Below are 22,923 nucleotides of genomic sequence, written 5' to 3'. Positions count from 1 at the left end.
GAGGGCTTTTCCTGAGAGGCTGTTTTGTTTGGCGTGTGTGGTTCTAAAAATAAAGTTAGTTTCTTTTGACAAGTGGCTCCTGATTGTGCCCAGCCAGACTGCGGCAGGCTGGGAAGGAGAATGCATGCCTCAAGGGGCAGGCACCACCCATGCCCGAAGCAGTACTGGCCCCCAGATAGGGGTCCCTTACCACCTGCAGATGGCTGACACAGAAGGCCTGGCCAGAGCACCCTGCCAACTTGCACCAAAGCCTTTTCAAGGTGCAAACTGTCATGCCTCATTGGTGCCCCCAGGTCACATGCCCATTTGGGTAAGTTCTGCAGAACCCCACCACCATCAGGCCCAGATATTCCAAGGCCAGACCCCTTCAAGTGGGTGAGCGCTGGTGAGGAGGGCTCCCTGGAGGAGCAGGTGAGCAGCAGCAGGCAACCAGGGTTGGTGGGTCCTCGCCCACCTTTCTTGGCCTACACAATGGTGAAACTGAGGCGCACAGGAAGCACATGCTTGAGGCCCTGACTAGGCTCTAGGTAGCAGGCACTGCTCCCCACCCACACGAGCCCCAATATGGGAAGCCGAGGCAGGAGGATCACAAGTTCACAGCCACGCTCAGGAATGTACACCCTCAGTAAATCAGTGAGACCCCGTCTCAGAAAGAGCTGGGGATGTAGCTCAGGGGTAGAGAACCTGGGGTCAATGCCCGGCATGGCGGGGGGAACCAGATATGGGTTCTGGAGCTGGGCTCCCGGGTAGAGAGAAGGGCAGGGATGAGGGATGCCCCTCCCTGTCTTGGTACAAACACCAGGAGAACAGCTCTGGCAAGATGGCCCTGGGGAGATCCAGCAGCCCCTGGCAGAAGTGCCATGGGGTGTGGGTGGGGGCTCTGCCTGGAGAGGGGGCAGGGAGCGGAGGACTTCCCAGCTGACAGAAGACCTGCCTCACAAGCCCCACGTAGGGCACATGGTGCCCCAACTGGCCTGGTCACTGGGCTGGGCCTCAAGGGGTCCACTGGGAGGTCACAGGTCAATACTGCTACATGGGGGCCTCCTGCCTAGGAGGGATCTGGCCTCCCTCTTGCTCTCCTTCCTTTCAACCCACTGAGTCCTCATCCTTCATGTTCAGGTTCACCATCACCACCCACCCCACCCCTCCTCTGCCCACAGCACCTCGGGGAGATCACATGGCTCAGAGCACCTAAGTCCCAACCTCAGGCGAGAGAAGAAGTTGGGAGGTGGGGGACCTGTGGGCAGGTGAGGCCCTGGCCACCACTCATTACCACAGTGGCCTCACTGGGCCTGAGCATTCAGGAAGGAGGTGGGTGGAGGGGACGCAGCCTCAACCAAGACATGAGCTACCCCAGGGCAGGGCCCACCAGCCAAGACGCCCTCCTGTCACAGGAAGAAGCAACCAGCCTCCTCATGGCCCCTGGGAGAGAACGGGACCCCACGTGCACCATGTCTACCCAGCCCACTCTCCTCCCAGGGGAGCGTCAAGCACCTGCAGGACGCTGGGAGCAGACGGGGGTGCAGGGGAAGCAGGGCTCAGACTGGCAGGGCCATGCTGCCTGGAGGCCTGCCCTGCCCTATGGGGGGCAGGAAACACCAACTGGTTTCCCCTTGGTTGCAGATCAGTCCACTTAGTGACAGGCCTGAGACCTAATTCACAGGAGTCAGGACTGGCCTGAAGGCTGCCCTGGGTGTGGGCAGGGCATCTCCACTCCCACAGCAGAAGCTGCCTCTGGGCCACGCTAAACCTGCTGTGCCTGTGACCTCTGGACGTGTCTGGGGCTGAGCTGTAGGTGAGGCCGGGGGATGTGCACAAGTGCACACAATCCTGCTGGCCTTGCACCCACCTCTGCGTGCCAAGGCAGAACCAAGTCTGAGGGCCAGAGGCAGGGGAAGGCCTGAGTGTCTAGACTCACACTCTGCCGGCCAGGGGTCTGGTTTGATCTGTATCAGGCAGGACATGCAGGCAGAACCACCCTGGGGAGCCCTCATCCTCACTCCAGCACAGGTAACACAATGCCAGGGACCCTTGGGCTCTGTGCTCCCAGGTGACCTGCATCCCCAAACTGCCAGCTTGCTCAAGGGGTCTGTTGTGTCTGCCCAGGCCCATCCCCACAGCCTGCGGGGCAGAGCCCGAAGGACTTCCTGCAGCTTATAAGGCCTTCCTTCCCACAACCTGATGTGTGACATGGCAGCCCCCAGGGACACACACTCACCACGAGCTGCGGTACAGGCAGCGACTTGCCCTCCTGGCTCAGGGACACGTAGGTGAAGAAGGCACTGGCTGCCCGGTAGCGTTTCTGGGAGTTGTCCACCACGGGGTCGGCATCCACCAGCACCTCAATTTCCATGGACTTATTGCTCGTAAAGGTCATGCGCCCGGAGATGGTGATGACGCAGCCTGTGGAGCGCGGACAGAGTCAGGGGAGCGGACAGCGTGGCCTCCTCTGGGGGAGGTGGCAGGGGCGGGCAGGGCAGGGTCAGGAGAAACCATGTTACTAAAACAGTTAAAAGACAGGGTTAGGCGACAGGGGTGGCAACAACTACGAGAGAGTGAAGTGACAATTATTAGGTCGCGCCATTAGTAGCCCACGTTTGTCATCTGTCTCTGGAGCAGGCTTCACTGCTGTGCTTGGGGGTCTTGGTGGCCGCCCAATCGGCCCCCAGCCGGAGGGGAAGAGCTGGAGTTGTCTGCACGCTCCTCGGCCACGCTGCCCCGGGCTCCTGGCGTGGGCCGGCTCCATTCTGGGTGAGATCAAGCCAGCCTGCGCGTGCCCCGTCTATGCTGAGGCCTTATCAGTGCCCATGGGCCACACTGTTGCCCCACCATCTGGCTCTGAGCACCGGGAGAACCTTCCAGAGCCTTGTTTCTTTATTCTGGACTGCCTCAGGCCACTGTGGTCCTAGGTAGGCCCCTCCTGAGCCACCTCTGTGCTCCAGCTCGGCCCCCCAGGCCAGTGCCCCCAAGACGGCAGGCAGCCTTCCTCTGTAACCCTGAGCTGCTGGTCTGAGCTGCCTGCCAGGCCCCTCCCTAGGCTCACGGCTTCCCCACACCAGCAGTGTCTGTGACAGGACCAAGTCCAGAGTCACCACTCCTGTAACATTATCCCTGGGGTCCCCTCACCCGGCTAACCCTAGGCCAACCTCTCTGGACTTCCCATTCCCTTGGGCTCATGGGACTGGGATCTTCTCTTCTGTCCCCTGCCCTCCTGGGCACAGCCCCTCCATCTGACCCTTAGTCTCACAGAGCCCAGCTTTCCAGTTACTGATGGGTACAAGAGAACCTGTCTGTCAGGGTACCTATGGCAGGAAAAGAAAGAAGCCCTGTGCTGGGCCTGGGGCCTGGCCTGTGGTCATTGTGGCCACAGGATGCACTGACCTGTGGGGGCTTCAAGGGGAGGGGCTAGCATCTGGCTGCTGCTGCTTCTCCGATGTGGCCACGCTGCACACCCCAGCATGGCCTCCTTCTGGGCCAGCTCCAGGAAGTCCCTGACCACATGGACTACTGGGTCCTGCTCCACGGGAACCAGTTCTGGCCATGGAGCCCAGTGTCCTGGCTCCTTTGAGACAGGCCCACGAGAAGTGTTCAGAGACCAAGAGAGAGACAGTGGGGCAGCATGGGCTACTCTATGTTAAAGTCCCAGGCTACTTCATGCCACATTCAACTCCATACTTACAGGGGGTGCTTCATGCTGGATGTGGCCAATTCTGGGAGAGAGGGAAGGAGCCACAAGGTCAGCAACAGGGGGCAGGATGTGGCTGTAAAGTACACAGTCCCATGCAAGCACCCTATAGCGGTCACCCAACACACATCCCGGGGGATGGCCCTGTCTGTTTCTCAGAGAAGGGGCTGGAAAGTTAAATGGGTCATCCCGGAGTCCAAGTGGCCTCTCTGCCATCTCCCCAAGTGCCAGCCAACATCCCTCACACCAATGACCACAGGTAAGATGAGAGGGTGGGGCCAAAAAAGCAGGGACACCCCTCCAGGAGATGAAGCCAGCACGGACTCCACCAAAGGCCCAAGGATCCCAAAACAGACCGCTGTGGCAAGGGCCACTTCCCAGGGCCTCAGCGCTGGCCGTGGACTCTGCCCATGAAAGCCCCTCCCACCAGCTCCTGCGGCAGCACAGTCCCACTGCCCGGTTCATTTCAGTCTGAGGAGACTTCTAACGTCAGTCTGTGTCCAAAAACGTGCAGCGGGCTTTGTCTATGCACACTGGGCCAGACCAGGAAAGGCAGAGAGCAGCGTCCAGAGAGAGGACCCATGGCGCCCCATGGTCCCACCTGGAGAGAGCAACATCACCACGCTGCACAGGCCTGAGGCTTGACCCTGGAAGGCTGGACATGGCAGGACTTTGGAGCTAGACCTGATCTGGTCACCAACAGGCTGAGAAAACTTGAAACCCAGGTTGACAGATGAACCCTGAGTCCTAGCTGCCAGCAGAGGACGCAGTGCTTCTGGGCCCTGCAGGGTCAAGACCTCCCTAGAGACCCAGGTGCATCGCAGTGGGTGGGGTCACCAGGATGGGGCTCAACTCCAGATACCCCACCCTGATCCCCGCTTCCTACACTCTGGCCACTAGGGCCTCCCTGTGGCCCTGGACATGCCCTCCCCACCCCACCCTCGCCTGGCTCACCCTTTGTGCCTCAGCACAAGCACCCCTTCTCTAAGACTTTTAGGAACAGTCTTTCTGTTCTGTCTGTACCCCTATGTTGGCTGGCTTGTCCATTTGACTGATGTCCATGCCCCTCCCAGCCTGGAAGCCCCATGAGGCAGTGTAGGTGTCCCACGGGTGTGCTGAACCAATAAATGGCTCACAAGGGCCTGGGAAAGAAGGCACCTCACGTGTGGACATGCCCAGTCCACAGGACCCAGCACCCTGCTGGCTCTCCTGGGCCTTCCAAGTCCCCAGCCTGGGCACCCTCAGGAGCACAAAGCCTTGCTAGCCGTCACTTCCTTACAAGCTCAACCTAAATGCTGTGCTCAGAGCAACAGCCTGGAGCCCTGCCACCCCTCACCTGTCTACCCACCAGCCTCTCCCAGGAGGAAAGGGCACCAGAACCGGGCCTCCCTTTGCTCCACACCATGCCCAAGTGCCCAGAATGGGTGAACAGGAGTGGGTGAGTCTGGGTTCAGAGTGGCCCACATTGTTGTGGGAAGCTGGCGTTCGAGGAAAGGGTTTCTGGCAACACCATGAAGGCATCCTGAAGAGGCGAGCCAGGGCGACCCCAGTGTTGATAGTGGTGTAAGCAGTGTGGCCTGTGCAGGCCCCATTGTGGCTGCCTGGCTACCCCACATCCTCCCAGGGCCTCAGGCCAGCTGCTCCACACGGAGGAACCTGAAGTCCTGCAGTACCGCGGCAAGCCAGGGAGGAAAAGGAAGAGCTCAGCTCAGGGTCGGGGTGCACCCTGAGCCTGGGCTGGGGACCGCAAGCACAGCACGAGGGCCACGAGGTCAAAGGCCAACCTCCCTGCCCACCTGCCCAAGGAGGAGTGCTCCAGGCTCTCTGGTCTGCCTGAGGGGCCACCGAGCTCTGGTGGCCACCACCTGAAGGGGGTCTGGACGATGGTGAGCACCTGCCACAGGGCAGCCCAGGTGGCTCCACCCCCTGCCAATCCCCCACTGCTCTACCACAAGCCATCATGCCTCTTGGGGGTCAGAGCCTTGACTGTCCAGCCTGCCGGCTGTATCATGACCAGGTGTCCACAGACCCCATCACTATGTAGGGAGGCCAGGGAGACAGGCTAGGAGTCATCGCACGCTGAAGGCTACCATGTCCATATGGCTTGCATGCTGGCCTACTAAGAGGGCCAGGGCACAATCCAGTAAGCACAGCCTGCAGACCTGGTCACCCTGCAAGAAGGCCAGGATGTGCAAGGCTCTCCCAAAGGGGTCAGCTTTCTCCCTCAAGGCCCACGCAGGAGCAAGGGTAGTTTGTATGCCACTTTCAGCCCCAGTGGTGTCTACATCTTGCTGTGACCTTGGTGTCAGGAGGCCCCTCTGAGAAAGCAAGAACCTGAGTCCATTTCAATGTGCCTGTCTCAGAATCATAAAGCAAAACCCCAGATGAAGCCAGACAAAAGCATTCCAGGCCCCGGGGATAGCAGGTGGGCACCGGGTCCTGACGCCCAGAGCAGAGGCACTGCCAGGACGTTCCCACCAGGCCACCATCCAATACATCCAAGGACGAGCACCCATTTATTTAGAAGAGCAGGCAGAAGGGTAGTGGGAAGACAGCTCCACAGAGAACATCATTCCCACTGCACTGGGCATGGGGCCCACTAGAGATGGACGCAGGGATTGGGGTGCACTCTTTGGCATTGCAGCATTTCCCAGGGAAGGGGGGCTGGAGAAGGGTGCCCGGTGCTCTCTGAGCCTCTAAAGTGGAACTAGAACAAAGAAACTGCCACAAGAGGCCAGCAGGCGGGCTCCTGGGCACCGCTGCAGAGAGCCCTTAGTTCCAATCCAAGCCTGTCCGCTGCCAGGGACTGTGCCTATGCTTCCTGTGTGCAAATGGGCATAAGGATGGCATCCTTGGAGGGGAGGTCACATCCGCCTCTCATGTGCAAGGGACGTGAGTGACAACAATCTTCATCAAGGGCTCCCCATTGCCCCTAGCATGGTGGGGGTGACTTCCTCCACAGTTTTAAAGGAGACACTGTCACCCCATGTGGTTCTATCCTTGCTCTGAGGCCACCCTCACGCCATACAGGCCCAAAAGAGTGACTTTTGGGTGGGGCCCAAGAGCCCCTCTGCAAAGCAGGCCCTGTGGGGAGACTGTGCCCCAGAGCCCTGCGCAGGGCCTGCAGGTGCAAAGCCAGAAGCAAGGGTACCAAGTGACATTCAACACTCCCTGAGTTCTTTCTGTGGTAGACACACACTGGCAGGAGGAGGCTCCCGGCATCCTCCAAATGAACACAAGGGCTGTCGCATCTGCAGGGGAGTTTGTGAACAACATGTGATAACGAAGACCCGGTCTTTCTCCCTGGGCCCCAGGAGAAGTCTCAAGCTGGGCCACAGCTCAGCATGCAGGGCACATGAGCCTGGACCAACAGGGGGAGTTTGGCTATGCTCACAGGGACCCCAATCCCTAGAGCACTCTCCAGGCCCAAGTTCCAGCAAGCACTAGGGGGAGGCTGGGATAAACCAGGCAAGTCTGTGGCCTCTACTCCAGTGTTGCTAATCCCAGACCTCACGAAACCTAAATCCACAGCTGAAGAGGCCTAGGACAGAGCCAGGGAAGCCACCAAGGGCTAAGGAGCCATTCTCTCTCCTGGGCTCTGTGCCAGCATCTGGCGGACACACTCGCTGGAGAGGGAAGGCTAGGAAAGACTGGTCAGCACAGCAATGGCCCCCAAAGACGCCCACCTCAACCCTCAATCCCAGGAAATGTGGCCCTACATGGCAGAATTTGATTAAGCAATATGCCCCCAGATGGGAGCTGTGCCTGGCGTCTCCAGGCCTGACCTAGCCGGAAGGGTGTGCAAGCAGAACACAGTGAGGGAGAGGGGAAGGACGACTGGAGATGCTGGACAGGCCGCAAGCCAAGGGACACGGGTGCCTCTAAAAAACAGAAACATCAGGGGAACAGATTCTCCCCCTGGAGCCCACAGAGGGACCTGCCCTGCCACACACTGGCTCCAGCCCGTGGGACCCACGTTAGACTTCTGACCTCCAGAACTGTAGTAAACTTTTTGTTGTTTCAAGCCACCAAGATTTTGGTCACCTGTTACAGCAGCCCCAGGGAACAAACACAAACATCTGGGTGGAAGCTCAAGGGGCAAGCTTGTTCATTGTTTTTCCACTTATAATAACTATAATTAAGTGGAAATAATTTCGTGAAGGTCCTGGAGTAACATTTGCTGCTGGGTTCTGAGAACGGGGTCTTGCTGGTTGCCAGGCTGGCCTCAACCTCCAGGGCCCCAACTGGAACTAAAGCCACATGCTGCTGGCCTGGCCTCGCCACAGTGTAGCACAGGCATCGGGGACAGGGGTGTCTCATCACCTGTGCAGCCCTGATGCCTGGGGGTGGCCAGGTCTCAGGTGACACCAAGCACCAGGGAGCTCTGTGGCCAGGGTGGTTTCTTTGACCCCTTGAGAAGAACAACACGCTGGGTAGTAGGAGGTGCCAGCGCTCGATAGCGAGTACCATGGGCAGAGCTGGGTGTGTCCTCGGGCCAACTGTGAAATGCAGTTCCTATTTTAAATGACTGCCAGCCCGCCTGGGGAGGCACAGCCCCTGAGGCTGGCAGGTGCCCCAGCCTGACTCCCCCACAGACGGTGTCTCTCTCGGGTTGGCAGCAGCCAGATTTCAGCAGATGCCAGGATTTGGAAGAAAGCAAAATAATGAAAAAGAGCTGCTACCGAGCCCAAGAGGTTGCCAAGTGTTTCAAAGTTTACGAGCAGCTCAGTGTTTGCACCCTGAAGAGCTCTTGCAAGAAAAGCAATGGAAATGGTAAACTGATATTGGTATTTCTCATACTGAACCTGAGAGCTCTTCCAGCAGCCTCCTGTTTCCGTCCTAATGTCTGGGAGACCATTTCTCCACCAGAAAACTTTAGCTTGAGGTTTTCCTGCCTAATGTTTCCAAACCACCACTCAAGGTGACCCCTTATCCCCTTTACCTTCAGTCATAGGCCACTGCAATGTCTCAAGTGACCAGGAGAGAGTAAGCTCAGGGGCTTTGGGCACGAGGTTTCCTGGGCTGGCAGCTCCCCAGGCCTTCTGTGCTGTCCTGTGAGCCTCAGGAGAGGTGCCCCAACTGCTGGCCATGCAGGCGGCAGCCTGCCCTAGTGGGCTTGGAAGGCCTGGCTGAGGGGCTCAGGCTGCATGTGTGTGTCACAGGTGGCCACGGAGGCTGTGAGCTGAGAAGCAGCAGGTCACTGGCGTCTAGCGACCAGGGTGGCAGTGCTGAGGTGGGCTGGCAGGTCGAAGGTGTAACAGGGGTGGCCCTCTGTGGTCTAGACAAGAGTGAGGGGTATAGACAGCGTGCTACCCTGCAAGAGTGCCAGGGTGACTAGCAGACGCAGTGGCCATGGAAGGGCCGTCCTGGCTCGGGGGGTAAGCGTGGGTGAGCAAGCCCTTGCTCAGCTCACAGCCCTTCCAACTGGAACTCCAGGACTTCCGACTTCCTGGGGCAGCTGTGAGGATGCGGTGAGACGGGCGGATTTCTAAGGTCAAATCGGGCATCACCATCTGCTAAGGCAGAATAATGACCCCCCGGGAGGTGTCCCACCCTCTGTTCCCTGGGCCCTGTGCATGTGTGACCTCATGTTGCAAAAGGGACTTTGAGGATGGGAGCGAAGGACCTAGAGATGGGAGTGCCCTGGATCATGATGTCCTCCCAAGGGTCCTTATAAGATGGACACAGGACGGGCAGAGTGAGGAGGAGCTGGATGACAGGAAGAGGTGGGAGGAAGGGCTGTTTTGAAGATGGAGAATGGACAGAGCCAGAGGCCGAGGCCCCGGGGCCACCTCCAGAGGCTGGCGAAGGAGGGGCCTCCAGTGAGAACCAGCCCCATGGACCCTCGCAAAGGGAGGACGACGACCCGTTCCTGAAGCGAGCAGGCGCCTGTGTGGCCGCAACATGTCCTGAGTCACGGGCTCCCCTGCAGCAGGTCAGCCTCCGGGGGGCTCCCTTCCCAGCTGGGGTGAGGGGTAGGATATGGCCGGGGACACATTCGAGGCGGCGTGCACAGTGCCACTGTGACGGGCACTGGCCGTGGACAGCAGCCACAGTCCCGTGGCACCGCAGGTCCCATCTGCCTGGATGGTCCCCACCCCCTCCCTGTGAAAAAGGATCCTTTTGCTGATTAACCTTTACTCTCAGGAATGACCACCACGCCCCAGCAAGAATGTGCTTCTCCGTCCAATGATCGAGTCCTGACACGGCAAACCCTTGCTTCCTGGGGCTTGAAGAGGAGACAGCCATTGTCCATCTCCTCTCTGATGTTGACCAGTTCTCTCTGCCACTCAGAGGACAGACCTGGCCCTCTACCAGCACTTCAGGCCCCAAGGTGTGAGGCCTCCGTGGGGCCAGTCACCAGGGCTGGGTCCCCCACAGTGCTGATGACGGCACTTCTCAAAACGGGAGCCCCTCAGAGCAGCAACTTCTCCAGGCTGGTCGTCCACCCTGTGTGGACAGAGCGCGTGGGAGAAGGCCCGGCGCAGAAGGTCCTAACCACCTGGTGGCTTCATGAAGTTGGAAGGAGCCGAGGTCTGTGAGGAGGGGACCTGACAGTGGGTCGGCAGCTCCACGTCGACCCAGAACTCAAAGCCTTACTGTCTGACTTGAATGAGACCCTCCTGGATTCTCCGGGGGGAGGGGGGGGGTGTCCCACATCCTACGAGTGTCCTTACAAAAGACACGCCCTGTGAGAAGCTGTGACTGGGAAGGCAGGGGTTGAGACGATGCGGCCACAGGCCACGCAACACCTGGGGCCCTGGAGCCCTGGGAGCTGATGTGGCAGGTGGGAACCCTCCCCACAGCCTTTGGAGGGAAGGTGGCCCGACATCTCCTGGGTTTGTCATTCTGTTTCAAGGCCCCAGAAACCAAGCCACTCTGTGGTACAAAACCCACCAGATGCCCTGCACACCTCCCAGTGGCTGCTGACACTGCCTCATCTGTGCAGTGACATGCGTGTCAACTCTGCCGGGGAGGTGGCCCTGGGGCCTCCTCCATGTTAGTGCCAAAGCCATGGCAAGAGGGAGGCCCTGGGCAGGGACAGCAGCTCCTGGGAGGTGCTACAGTCTCCAGGGCTTAAGGTGGCCCTGACAGAGCTACATCAGAGAAAAACTGATGGCACATCACCCCTCCCGCCCCATAGTGTCTGACACACTGTGACTGTGTCCTCAGGAGCCCAGAGGCAGCAGGGACTCACCAGGCCCACTCCACATGGCCCAGCAAAGGAGCAGAACGAGGGGGGAGACGCTGGCCTTGAGTGGCAGTGCCCCATGCCATCTGCCTGCAGGCTCAGTGCCGCCTGGACAGCAGCCTTGGTTCCCCAGAAACGCCCCGGGGCCTTGCAGAAGGAAGCGCGCCCACGACCTCACGGGTGACGCTCCTCTGGAACACGACAGACTGGATGTGACAGTGTCTAATGGCCTTGAAGACACTGGCTGGGAAGTAGGCTAGACTCCACAACCATTATTTCAGCCTGGCCCCAACCCCTTCACAATCAAAACAGGACGTCACCCAAGAAGAAGCAACGTTGCCACCCCCAGGAGCCCAGTGTTTCTCTCAGGGGTCCCCAGGCCAGAAGGCCGCATGGCCCAAGTCCAAGGCTGAGGCAGCATGCAGGATAGGCTGGGCAGGGAGCAAGCGCTGTGCCAGCCAGTGGGCGTGGCTCCTCACGAGTGCAACCAGACCAGCCACCATTGCTGAATACCACGGCCCCCTCGTCCCTCGCAGCTTCTCTGGGTTCCAGCTGAAGGCCACGTTTAGAAAGGAGTCTGTCCAGGCTGCCCGACTCCTACCAGAAGGGACCCCGAGACGGCCTGCTCCGGTTGCAGGGCAAGTCCTCCTGGCCAGGAACCTGCACAGCTCCTGTCCAGCCACTCCTGGCTGTGAGCAGCCAAGCAGCAGCCTGGGGCCTTTCCAACGGCTCCCTCGACCCTCAGAGGCTCACTGTCCATCCCGGGGGCTGGAGCTGCACGGCTCACCCGTCCCTCGGGCAGATGCTCACCAAACAAAACCCACCAGGCTGCTGGCTGGGAGAATCCTGTGCTTCTCCAAGACACTCGGGGACCAGTGAACACAGCGAGTCCCAAAGGATGTAAGCACATTCTCCTCTGTGGATTTTGAGACTGGTTTAACAATGTGGCCTTCATCAGAGCAATTCGCCCAGGCAGGAGTTCTAGGAAGAGTGTGGCGTGACGTCACGCTGCGGTGGGATTCTTGCTTTCCCTTGGTTCATGCCACCACTGGGCACAACACTGTCAGCATGAGACACGCACAGCCCCGGAGGACGAGCTGAAGCAGACGAGACCCACTTGTTTGGGCCAATTCTAAAAATGACACTTGTGGCAAATACCTATCAGCTCTGAAGAGAATCTGCCAAACCCAGGGGCGCTAGGCCAGAGACCGTCTGTCCTCCACGCTCATGATTATGGCAGGGGGCAGCCCTGCACCCTCCAAATCTCAGGGTGCTCCTGACAGCACGCTGTCTGCAGAACTAACTCCAGGCTCTAGAGACAGAGCCAGGCACCGCAGCTGGCACAGCAGGGCTGCAGCTCATCTCAGGTCACAGGTCACAGACAGAAACTGTCGGGTGCTGTGTCCACAAAGGATCAATAACCTGAGGCAGGCTCTGTGCTCTACAGCTGCAGAGGTCCGGCCTCCTACACAGGCGGCAGGCCCCATTCCCGGTGGGAACCACGTCACCGGGACTGGACTTCTGTCATGGGAACAACCCCTGGCCAAGGCAGCGACACCTGTGGGCCCCTGAAGTAAGCCTGCTGCTGCCTGGATCACAGAGGACCCATTCCTCTCAGTGCAACACACCTGCCACAAGGTCTGGTGGCAACAGTCAGGGCCACGGTGCCCTGTTGGAGGGGCACTGGAAGAAGATGTATTCATGCTGGTCTCGGGGAGGATAAAGGCCTCCACCATATCTGAATTTTAGATTTTACCAGGTTGAAATATCAAATGGGTCGACACTAGCCTCACAGATGCATCCCCAAGCACGGAGCATGGCCCTCCTGTTTCTGGTGGCACATGGACAGACATCAGGTGTAAACACTAAGCTAGCCCCAAGGGCTGCTCCCCCCTCAGCTTCATCAGAAGAGTTCTGTTACCTTTCCGGATCTTGTCGTGAAAATTGATGGCGTCCACGGAGGCAGTGACTATGTTGGTCTTGCAGTGGCGTGCAGCAACAATCCCAGCCACCTCGTCCATGAGCTTCATGGTGACTCCTGCGCGGAGAAAGGGCACACGGCAGATGAGACGCGGAGAGCGGGACCACTGCACATGCTGTCTGACCCCTCCCACCACCCCCCAGCAGGGGCCGTAGCAGCAGGAGGCGCAGGGACGGTCGCAGGTGGCCTGCTATTGCTCCGTTTTAAACCTGCTTCTCCAGGTGCTGCTGTTTTTGTTTTTGTTTTTTGTTTTTTTTTAATACTGGTGATTGAGCCCAGGAGCATTCTGCCACTGAGCTACCTCTCCAGCCTTTTTTTTTTTTTTTTTTTAATTTTGAACCAGGGCCTTGCTACGTTGCTGAGGCTGGCCTTCAACTTGCAATCTTTCTGCCTCAGCCTCCTGAGTCTCTGGGATCAGAGGCATGCACCTGATCGGCTTTCAAGAGCTTTTGAAAATGACCTCAGCTGCCACTCTAGGCCACTGACAGAATGACAGCCCTCTTCCTCTCCTCCAGACATATCTCATCCTGCCAGGAAAGCTTCATTACACGATCCAAAGTCAGGTAAGAACAAGCTGGCAGAGACACAGAGACCTCAGTGGGAAGTGAAGTGCGGCTGCTGGAGTTTCCTTAAAGGAAACAGGGACCTAGCAACTCCCCACCAAGTGTAGAAGCACCCAAGAGAACAGAAACCTGCATGGATTTCACAGAGCATCTAACCTAACAGCCAAAAATTGGAAACCACTGTGTGTCCATGTCCACCACCTAAAGAATGCACTAACAAGGGTGGCTTGTCACCCACCCGACAGGTCCAGGCCACAAGGTGGACACACCATCAAACCTCACCGAGTGACAGCGCTGGGAACGGATGACCACATCCATGTGAACTTTCCAGAAGAGGAAAACATGGAGAGGCAGGCAGACTGGTGGGTCCCCAGGAGGGGTCCGGGAGGTGGGGTGCACACTGAAGGTAGAGAGTTTCTTTTCTGGGGTGATGAAAATGTTTCAAGATAGAATGAACAGGTTGAGCAGGTTTCCTAATCCAAAAACCTAAAATCTGACAGGCTCCAAAACCCCAAACTTCCGAGCACTGATGAGGAAAATTTTACACCATGAAACTTTTGTTTCATGCACAAAATTACTCAAAATGTTACAAGATGAGATGTCAATTAGTTCCATCCACCAGGGAACACGGTACGCAAACCAAACCAAACCAAACCAAACCACCACCTGTGAAACCACCAGCCGCACTGGGTGGGTATCCAAAGGAACCTGCATCCCTGTGGTTAATGCAGCACTATCTGAAGAGCCATGAGGGGGAATCAAGTGAGACATCGGACAGAGGACGTGGCATCCACACAACAGAATAACATCCAGCCTCAAAGAACAAAATCCTGCCTTGTGCAGCAACTTGGAGGACAATGGCCAGGCACAGAGACAAACAGCACTCGTTCTCACACGTGAAAGCTGAAATGTTGGTTCACAGCAGCAGAGAACAGAGAATCTGCCATGAGAGGCTGGGTGGGGTGGGGGCAGAGGGAGTCGGTGCCAGAGCGCGGCTCCCGGGGAGGAAGTCCTGGGCTGCCCAGTGCAGCAGTGCCCGGAGCCCACAGAAACCTAGTGCACATTCCACGCAGAACTTGGGAGCAGTTCCAAGGTTTGCAACACAAAGATGGACGTTAAGGAGGCGGGGTGCTAATTACCCTAATTACCTATACACTACCATGGTACACGTGTATCCACTCACCAGCCACCCCTCATAAACACGCAGGATTATTTCATGTTTACACAGAAATACTTCTTGACAAAACCCTGTTTGAAGTTACCTTCTGGCCCTGTGTGTAAACTGTGTAAGAAACAAGTGAATTTCCTCTGAGTTTTGGGTCCTATCCCCAAGATGCCTCATTATGCATAGACAAACATCCCAAACCCAGAGAACGTCTGAAACGTCCGACACCAGCATTTTGGATGGGGGGTGCTCCAGCCAGGGTTGCAGAAGCACCTCTGGGAACATCCTGGAAACGACACCTTGCTTACGCCGAGGGCTGAACTGTACAGGATCAAGTTCTGTCTTGATAGAGCTGCCGTACAAAATGAGGCAGGCCCACGGGCAGAACTCGGCGAGGGCACAGTGCTGCCTTTGAACCTCAGGCTGCAGATGCTGGCTTGGGTTGCACCCCCTTCATTGACAGGTCACTACATACCAGCCCCTCCGCCCAGTTCTTACTCCCTAGCACGACCTCCATACCATACACGTTTCACTTGTAAAAATCAAACCACCCCTTTCAGTCGAACAAGGTGGAGCTGCCTATGTTCAGCCATTCTGACCTACAAAAGCATCAAAGTGACACCGGTCAATGCAGCAGCTAACAGGAATTTGAGGAAGCCATGTGCACACCTGCCTTAGGATACAGAATGATTTCTAAAAACCCAAAGACAAAACCCAGACTCCATCCCACCCCGGGAATCCAGGCTCCCATTTACGGTACACGCTGCAGACTCAGACGCCTGTATGCCAGGTGATGCTGGAAAGTGGGCAAGAGGTGGGGGACGTGGGCAAGTGGCTGGCCAAGGCTCCCGGGGCTTGGCTCCTGCTACTGTTCCCCTGTGACATGATGAGGGTCCCCCTCTTCTTTAGGAGGCATAGCAGTCAATGCAGTGCCATGTCTGGTCTGGTCTCTGACTCTAGGCAACCAAGAAGAGAAAATATATGTACATACATACACACATACCTGAGCAACAGGGGAGCCGACACTGGGTGGCCACTGGATGCTAGGGACTTGAGAACTTATCTGGGAGGGTGTGATGATAATATTGTGGGTGGCTCTGAAATGCTCCAGAGGGAATGGGACTCCTCACGGAAGCCACGGAGCCACAGAATGAGCGAGGCAGCGGCGGGTGGAGCAGGCCAGTATACCTCTTCAGATGGACAGCGAAGCTCTGCTCACCTGCATGGACAGGGTCAGGAGGCCCATGTCGCAAACCAACAGTGAGGTCCAAGGCCACATGTAGGTCCAGGTCTGAAATCAGGGATCAGGTCTGAGAACTGCACGTCCTTCACCGGGCCTGTGAGGAGCAGCTCTGGGTTGTTGCCATGGTAACAGACATTCATTGCCCTGTCTGATCCACTGGGAGACTTTTCTGATTTTTTCTTCCCCTGGCAAGGGACCTGAGAAGGTTGCAGCCAGCCCAGGCTTGGAGAAGGCCTGTCTAGCCAAGACCCTGCTCCAGGACTTGCAGGAATCCAAGACAAACCCATGCCCTGGGCTCACGTGGGCCCGGAGGTCCACAGGTCTGTCACCTCACTGGCCAGCTGCCAAACAGGGCATGAGGCAGCCCCCGGACCACACTGCCACCTCTGGGCTGTGGCTTGAGTGTGTGTACTCACGCGTGTGCTTACACACACTTATTTACGCAGTTTGGGGTGGGGGAGCCCACAAGACGAGGTCTTCCAACTGATTCTACTCATGGAAACTGAGTGGCGAGAGCAGCTGACGAGTGGCCCTGCTGCAGGGGCTCATGGCAGGGCGGGGCGCGGAGGCATTCCTACAGAGGTCACACCTCAGGCAAGGTCCTTGGCAGCCATCATCCACACCCAGCAAGTGCCCATCAGGCACCCAAAACACGGTAAGAAGCGCAGACAGCCAGCACAGGGTGATGGTGACAAGACCAGGAGCCGAGCGCAGGCAGCCAGGGCAGTGTGGCTGGTGTGGTGGGCGAGACGCAGAGGGTCAGCCTAGGGAGCCAGAAGGTGGCTGTGCCCACTGACAGGCCCCGTGGGCCTGGTCCCCTGCAGGCTCCTCTCAGCAAACTTGCTGGAAGCCACGTCCCACAAGTCAGCATCTTCTCCATGTCACAGATAGGATGTAAAGACTCAGGGAGTCTCGTGGCCAGTCCTATGGCTGGGGGCGGGTCCAGGGCCTCCCAAGGGCACAGGAGGAATGGCTACAGTGCCGTAAGACTCAGTCCAGAGTGGAGTTTTCAGAAAAGTATGGAAAGGAGAACCCAAGATCATGGCGAGAGGTGGGGAGACGCAAGATCAGGATGTGTACTTGGGTGGCGGGTCAGGGCCCATGGCACTCATGCTGGGCACCGGGTACGCTCACCAACTCAGAAGGCTTAGTGGAAAAACAAGAAGGGAAAGGGAAGGGAGCGTGTGGGGGTCGAACTCAGAGAGCACCTACGGCCGCCCCCTGCTTGTGCGTCTGGGAAAGCAGAACTAACAACGGAAGAATAAAACGCAAAGTGCCGACATCCGCTCCCTCCGGTGGCTCTACCCGACTGTCCGAAATGCCACCTTGCTGGTACAGGTCCCACAGGGCTCTGCTTTCACGGAAGACCACAGGATCCAAGGCACGAGCAGCCAAGATGGCTTGGAAGGGAGGCAGCGCACTGCGTCAAGAACGGGCACAGAGACGACCACTCAGCCAGCCCAGCCAGCACCTTGGGGAGCCAAGCAGGGGCTCCAAACCTGGCACCAGGTTGGTCCAACAAGCAGTCACAGGGAGGCCAACAGGGCACTCATCCAATCCACAGAAACCTGAAGCAGTGGGGCTAGATGGGTGTCAGAGACCCACGGTGCCTGTGTGTCAGACAGTGACATTCAGAGACAGTCCCTCCCAACCCTAACAGCCAGCACACACATCTGAGCTGGGACCGGTGGAGAGAACCGAGATCAGTGGGACACCCGAGACAAACCGTTAGACCGAAGATGGGAAAGGTTAAGACGGGGGCTGAGGTCGCGGAATCCTACGGCCCAGCTCTGGGGCCCTGGGCACACTCCCGCTGTGTACGTCTATCATCAGGTTACACCCCAAACCCGGGGCTCGACTCCAGGAACCAGGTGGGTGACCAGGACAGTGAGATGTCCCCATTCTGCCAGATGAGGAGTCTTCAAAATGGGTCTGCCTCACAGGCAACAGGCTGGGCAGCGGGCAGAGAGGTCTGGGCTTCCAGGGACTCTTGGATGGACAACATCTGTCCACTTCAGCTAATGGGCACTCCCCAGGAGGCCAGGGTAGGCTCAATGGGCAGAAGTGATGGCAGGTAAATTCTAGGGTTCACTAGTAGAAAGACCTTCTGGGAAAGAGACCACCTAACAAACACACTCGGCTTTACACAGGCGGGGTGCCAGCACCTGCAGAGTCAGCCACAAGTAGCGAGACCAGAGCGAAAAGCAGAACCTGCCGGAGCAGAGACCTCCCCAGAACCTGCCCGGGCTCCTGCCGAGCCCCCGAGTCTGTGAGAAAAAGGAAGGACAGGTGTGGTGCTCTGGAGCCCTGGGCAGCAGCTGAGCTCTGGTGCTGGCTGGACAGAAGGAAGCTGTTTCCAAACAGTTGAGGGCAATCACATACTGAGCACACGCCCCTCTCTTCCCTCTGCACAACGGCCAACAACGCTGGCACCCTGCCACCTGGGTCCAACTGTCTGCCGCCCATCACTGAGAGAATGATGAGGTCAAGGGCCGTGCGGGGAGGAGGTCCTCACAGAGCCACTGTCTCGTCCCCTCAGGACACGTCTGTAAGGGAACACCTTTTACTTGATGTGACCCACAGGATATGCTACGGCATGTCCCCTGGAGACAGAAAAGCCTTAGCTGTAGGTCCTGCCAGCGCTGCCCAGTGGGGTGCTGTCTCCCAGAGGGGGCACCACCCCACTGACGCCAGCGCTGAGAGCCGTTTCCCCCCAGTGCTCCTTTCCAGGGCCGCTGAGGGCCTCGTCACTTTGCTCCCACTCAGGCACGACTGCTTTCAACACTGAGAAGTAACTTTGGCAAATCACCGTCTGTGGTGGCTGTCCTTATTTCCCACGATTTGTAATTTAAAAGACGACAACAAAATTGTAGACCTGCTGTCCTTGGAGACTGCATCGTTTCAGGAACTCCGGGAAGGGCACAAGCCTGACGTGCTTGGCCGCCACAGGCACATGAACGCTGGGCACCAGAGATATTTTTGAATCTAACATTTAGCTGCTTACAGGTTTTTGTTTTGTTTTAAGTATTGACAACATGCTGACTGGCTTAAAAATAGCGTTTTCACTTTATCTCCCCGAGGCCTGCTGGCTGGCTGGGCCAGGCTGCCTACAACCCCAGCAGCAGCCAGCAGCCCGGAGCTGGTGCCTGCTCAGTGGGCGGGGATTGAGATGCCCCCATTTCTATATTTAATCCCGACTGGCGGAGCGTGGGGCCGGCCTCCTATATTAAGAAACGATAGTAACTTCATCTTACTGACACATCCCACCCTGTGGTGATGACAAGGGTTATTAAAAGACCCAGGTGAGCGAGCACCCCCAGACAGCCCTGCTTCCCCCGGGTCCTACCACCGGCGTGTCAGAACTGGGACCAAGTAAGTCCTGGCACAAGAATCTTAATTAAGTTCATTAATAAAAATTACTTTGGGCAATTAATGCCAGCATAGTAAAGATGAAGAGTTCGTGAAGACAGTACCAAAATGTCAGAGGTGGGGACGCTGGCAAAGTCCTCAGTGGAGGTGAACAGTGTTCCTGCCTGCCCAGGGGTCACAGGGCAAAGGGCTGCCAGGCGCTCTGCACCCCTGGCCTGCCACAGTGCTGCATCAGGGAGCCCAAGGAGGTCACGGTAAGGCAGCAGAGAGCAGCTGGAGGCCTGGGCGAGAGGTGGGGGTGGTTATGCCGAGTCACACACCCAGCCCTGGGAAGGACTGGCCAGCAGAAGGCCCCAGCCTCAGCCTAGAGTCAGCAAGGGCACTTTTCCAAAGACCAGGAACCATTTGGGTGGGGTGCCAATTTCCTTGCAGGAGCCTGGACTGGGTGGGACGAAGTAATGTTTCAGAATAATGTGTTGGCCATGCTGTACAGGACGTGTTATTAGAGGACACTTGCTACAGTCTCTAAGGAACATGGCCAAGGAGTGGACAATGGCCAATTAACAGCACTGGAAGGCCCTGCTGGCTGCAGGCCTGGCCTGGACCCTGGCTCTGCCTCTCGGGAGGCAGGTCTGTGCCACAACTTCAGAGGAGGACGCGCTTGCTGGCCCCAGGGAGCTGCAGGGAGGGAGCCTCAGGCCCAGGTCTGGTGGGTCACACCTCCGGCCTTTCTGGATGGCCCAGAAGCTACTCTTTGGAGCTCCAGTGCGGAGGAGGATGTTTTCAAAAGATAAGGCTCCGTGGGAACCTGGAGCAGCGCTGCCAGTCGCCTCTGGACTTCCCAGACGAGAAGACACAGAGCCGACAGCAGGCCAGCACCACCTCCGGCCTTCTCCCCAGCGAAGCCTGCACATCGTCGTCCATGCAGGGCCTCCAGGTCAAGGAGGGCACAAAACTGGAAGTGTTGGTGCCCATCCTCATTTCCAGGAAAGGCACTTCCTGTCCAGGCAACTGCCCCTCAGTCCCAGTCCTGGGCACAGCAGTTTCTCAGCAGGAGGCTTATCCTGCATGCGTCTGCCATCTCTGCCTGGGCCACCAGGCTCCTGTACCTGGCACTACCAGCTGCCCTCTTTCTTGGGGCTGGCTGCTCCTTGCCTCAGGTTCCAGGGCTGGGCACCCCTGCCTCAGGACCCCAGGCAACTTCTGTCTCTGGACACTAGCTGGATGGTTTGTTGAGGGAAAGCCTCCTCCTGCCACACTGGGCTGTCTGCACCTTCTCCACTGACACTCTGGGCTGCACCAGGCTGGGCACAGTGGGCACACTCGTCTGGGGTGCTGACCGGCAGGGCCGTCACAGGCTACAGTCCTCTCCTGTCCTACTTCGGTCATTCGGTCCACACCAGGCCCTGCTCTAAGTGGGACACAGCAGTGAAGGTGACAGAAGCCCCATCCACGTGGGCGTCCATTCTGCGCTGTGTGCGGGGGCGTGGGGAGGGTCAGTCTATCTTAGAGCGTCAGGAGATTTCAGACCCCTTCTCTTCTTCAATTCTGAAGGAAATGAGACCGTTATGTAGAGGTCTAGGGTTGCACTAGGGGCAGAGGTCGCAGGCAGGCAAAGTCCACAGGTCTCTGTGCCCAGGCATGCGACGGGGTGAACCCGGGAATGGTGGAGGGTTATCCCAGGCAGGCTCACGAGGGTGTGAGAGCAAAAATGGCCCAAACGAAGGGCTTGTGGCTCTGGCTGCAGGGTCTGGAGCTGAGTGTGGCTCCTTCCACGTGAAAGGTAGCGCAGGCCACCCTGTTGAGAGACTTCCAAACAGGGGAGAGGCGGTGACCAGCAAGAGCACAGTGCAGGTTGTGGTCTGGACCAGGAGGCACCAGGGCATGAGGTAAGAGCTCAGATTCCAGCCTGTCGTAAAGTGGAGCCAAGCCAGGGACGTCTGCAGGAGCACTGTCCACAAGCCAACGAGGACGGCGACCACCACCGCTGGGGGCAAGGACTGGGGCCCTAGGAGCTCCGTGTCCATCATCACATCAGGGAGGCCCTGAGGAGGCCACTGGAGTCCGGGGAGAGGCTAGGGCTGGAGCATGTGGTCAGGGAGGAGGGGAGGGTGGGGGAGGATGGGGCCCTGCAGCCTGAAGCAGATGGGAAATGGAGGGAAGGGTAGGGGACTGAAGTGCCACAGTGGGCAAAAGGGGAGGCGGGGAGGTCTGGAGGTGGGGACTGTGAACACAGGCTCTGCATCTGCCCCTGGCTCTGGCTGTTGGAGGTGTTCAGAAGTGACCCTGAAAGGAAGCATCTGACCCATCCTACCAGGGAAAAGCAGACTGACCTCCCGTTGCTGCCCTTCAGGGGCTGTGTCTACCTGGGCAGGGGCCCTGCTGGTCAGTGTAGATCAAGGACAGTTCCATAAATGGAGCTCCACGGGCCTGGATGACGAAAAGCTTTGTGACAGTCACTGTCCCGTCACTCTTGTAAAAGCAAGTTAGCTACAGAGCCAGGAGCCCCGTGAGTCAGCAAGACCCCTGGGAATGCAGGATCCCAGGACACGGGTACTGCCTACCAGCAGAGATGGGGTGTCCTCTGCCCATAAATGCTGTGGCCTTAAGCCAGCACCACATTCTGCAATGACCCAGGGGCTGGTCAGAGATTCCTCTTACACTGGGAGGGTCCTCATCTACTCTCCCGATCCAGGGCCCACTGGGTAGTTCTCGGCTGGAGATACAGGCGTGATCTAAATGGCCTGGGTCCTGAGCTCAGAAATGCAGGCAGAATCCCTTTTTGGAGTCAGAGACCTCACACCCACCTTCTGCACTGGATGCCAGCAGGGCTGCTGCAGGGAGGGGAGCCCCAGGGGTGGCTTCATGGCCGGCAGGGTGCACACCCCCAGCCAAGGCGGCGTGGAAGAGGTGGGCACCCAGCACAGACCAGGGCGCTGGGACAGTGGGGACCTGGACTGGCAGACAGAGGGGAAAGGCAGCCTCTCAGGCCCTGTCCTCCCTCGTCCCTTCTGTGGGTGGACTTTTTTTATCTTTTCCCAGTTCCAACACTTGGGTATTTTTAATTTTTCCTTTTAAGTAACACAGGCTCAAAGCCTCCCACTTTTCCTCTGGGAACATCTCAGCCATCTTCCCAGATGTCCTTGTTTTCAGGACACTCTAAGTCCAGCTCTTACTTCCTCCTGGACCAGTGGCCTGGAAGAGGGCCTCCCAGTTTCCAGGTGCTGCTTCTTGTTGGCTGCTCAGGCTTCGCAGGTCCCACCTTGGGAATCAGCAACCCGAGGCGCTCTGTGGCCCTAGGCGGTGCCCGCCCACAGTTCCCGGCACTCGGGCCGGGACAGGAGGATCACTTGGGCCTAGGATTAGAGATTAGCAATGCTCTTCCCCACCGCAGAGCTCCCTCACAGAAAGGAAACCGGCCCAGGTGGGTAAGTCTGACTGCGGCAGACGGCGATTCCAGGACAGGCCTCCGCACAGAGCTTCAGAGGTCAGGAGAGGAATGGGCGGGCGAGGAGATGGAGAGAGGCCAAGGGGCCCGTGGGCCGCCAGAGCAGGGGCCAGACGTCCCAGCTGAAAGACAACATCAGCTGCCACGGGGAGGAAGTGACTGAGGCTCTGGACTGGAGTGGGGCAGAGAGGGCTGAGGACAGACCTGGGGCAGCCACACTGGGGTAAGATCCCCAGCACAACACACCCACGCAGGTGCCCAGCATCTCCCCACTGCG

At 58.0% G+C, this 22,923-nt stretch overlaps 1 protein-coding gene across 5 annotated transcripts in view; it reads right to left on the bottom strand.

Moving 5' to 3' along the window:
• The window catches only part of Acot7 (acyl-CoA thioesterase 7), an 84,636-nt gene that overhangs the window by 11,661 nt on the left and 50,052 nt on the right, over nt 1-22,923 (bottom strand). For all 5 annotated transcript variants that reach the window (XM_046424726.2, XM_058572728.1, XM_046424727.2 and 2 more), the window contains exons 7-8: nt 12,799-12,915; nt 2,219-2,403 (exon numbers count right to left, since the gene is read on the bottom strand). In XM_046424726.2, the coding sequence (XP_046280682.2) occupies nt 2,219-2,403; nt 12,799-12,915 (302 nt within the window). The remainder of the gene's footprint in view (nt 1-2,218; nt 2,404-12,798; nt 12,916-22,923) is intronic.

This window comes from Marmota monax, unplaced genomic scaffold (genome assembly GCF_021218885.2).
Source record: "Marmota monax isolate L192 unplaced genomic scaffold, Marmota_monax_Labrador192_F-V1.1 WCK01_AAM20220418_F8-fsc00080, whole genome shotgun sequence".
NCBI classification, from domain to species: domain Eukaryota; kingdom Metazoa; phylum Chordata; class Mammalia; order Rodentia; family Sciuridae; genus Marmota; species Marmota monax.
This window is presented reverse-complemented; position numbering and strand designations above follow the sequence as displayed.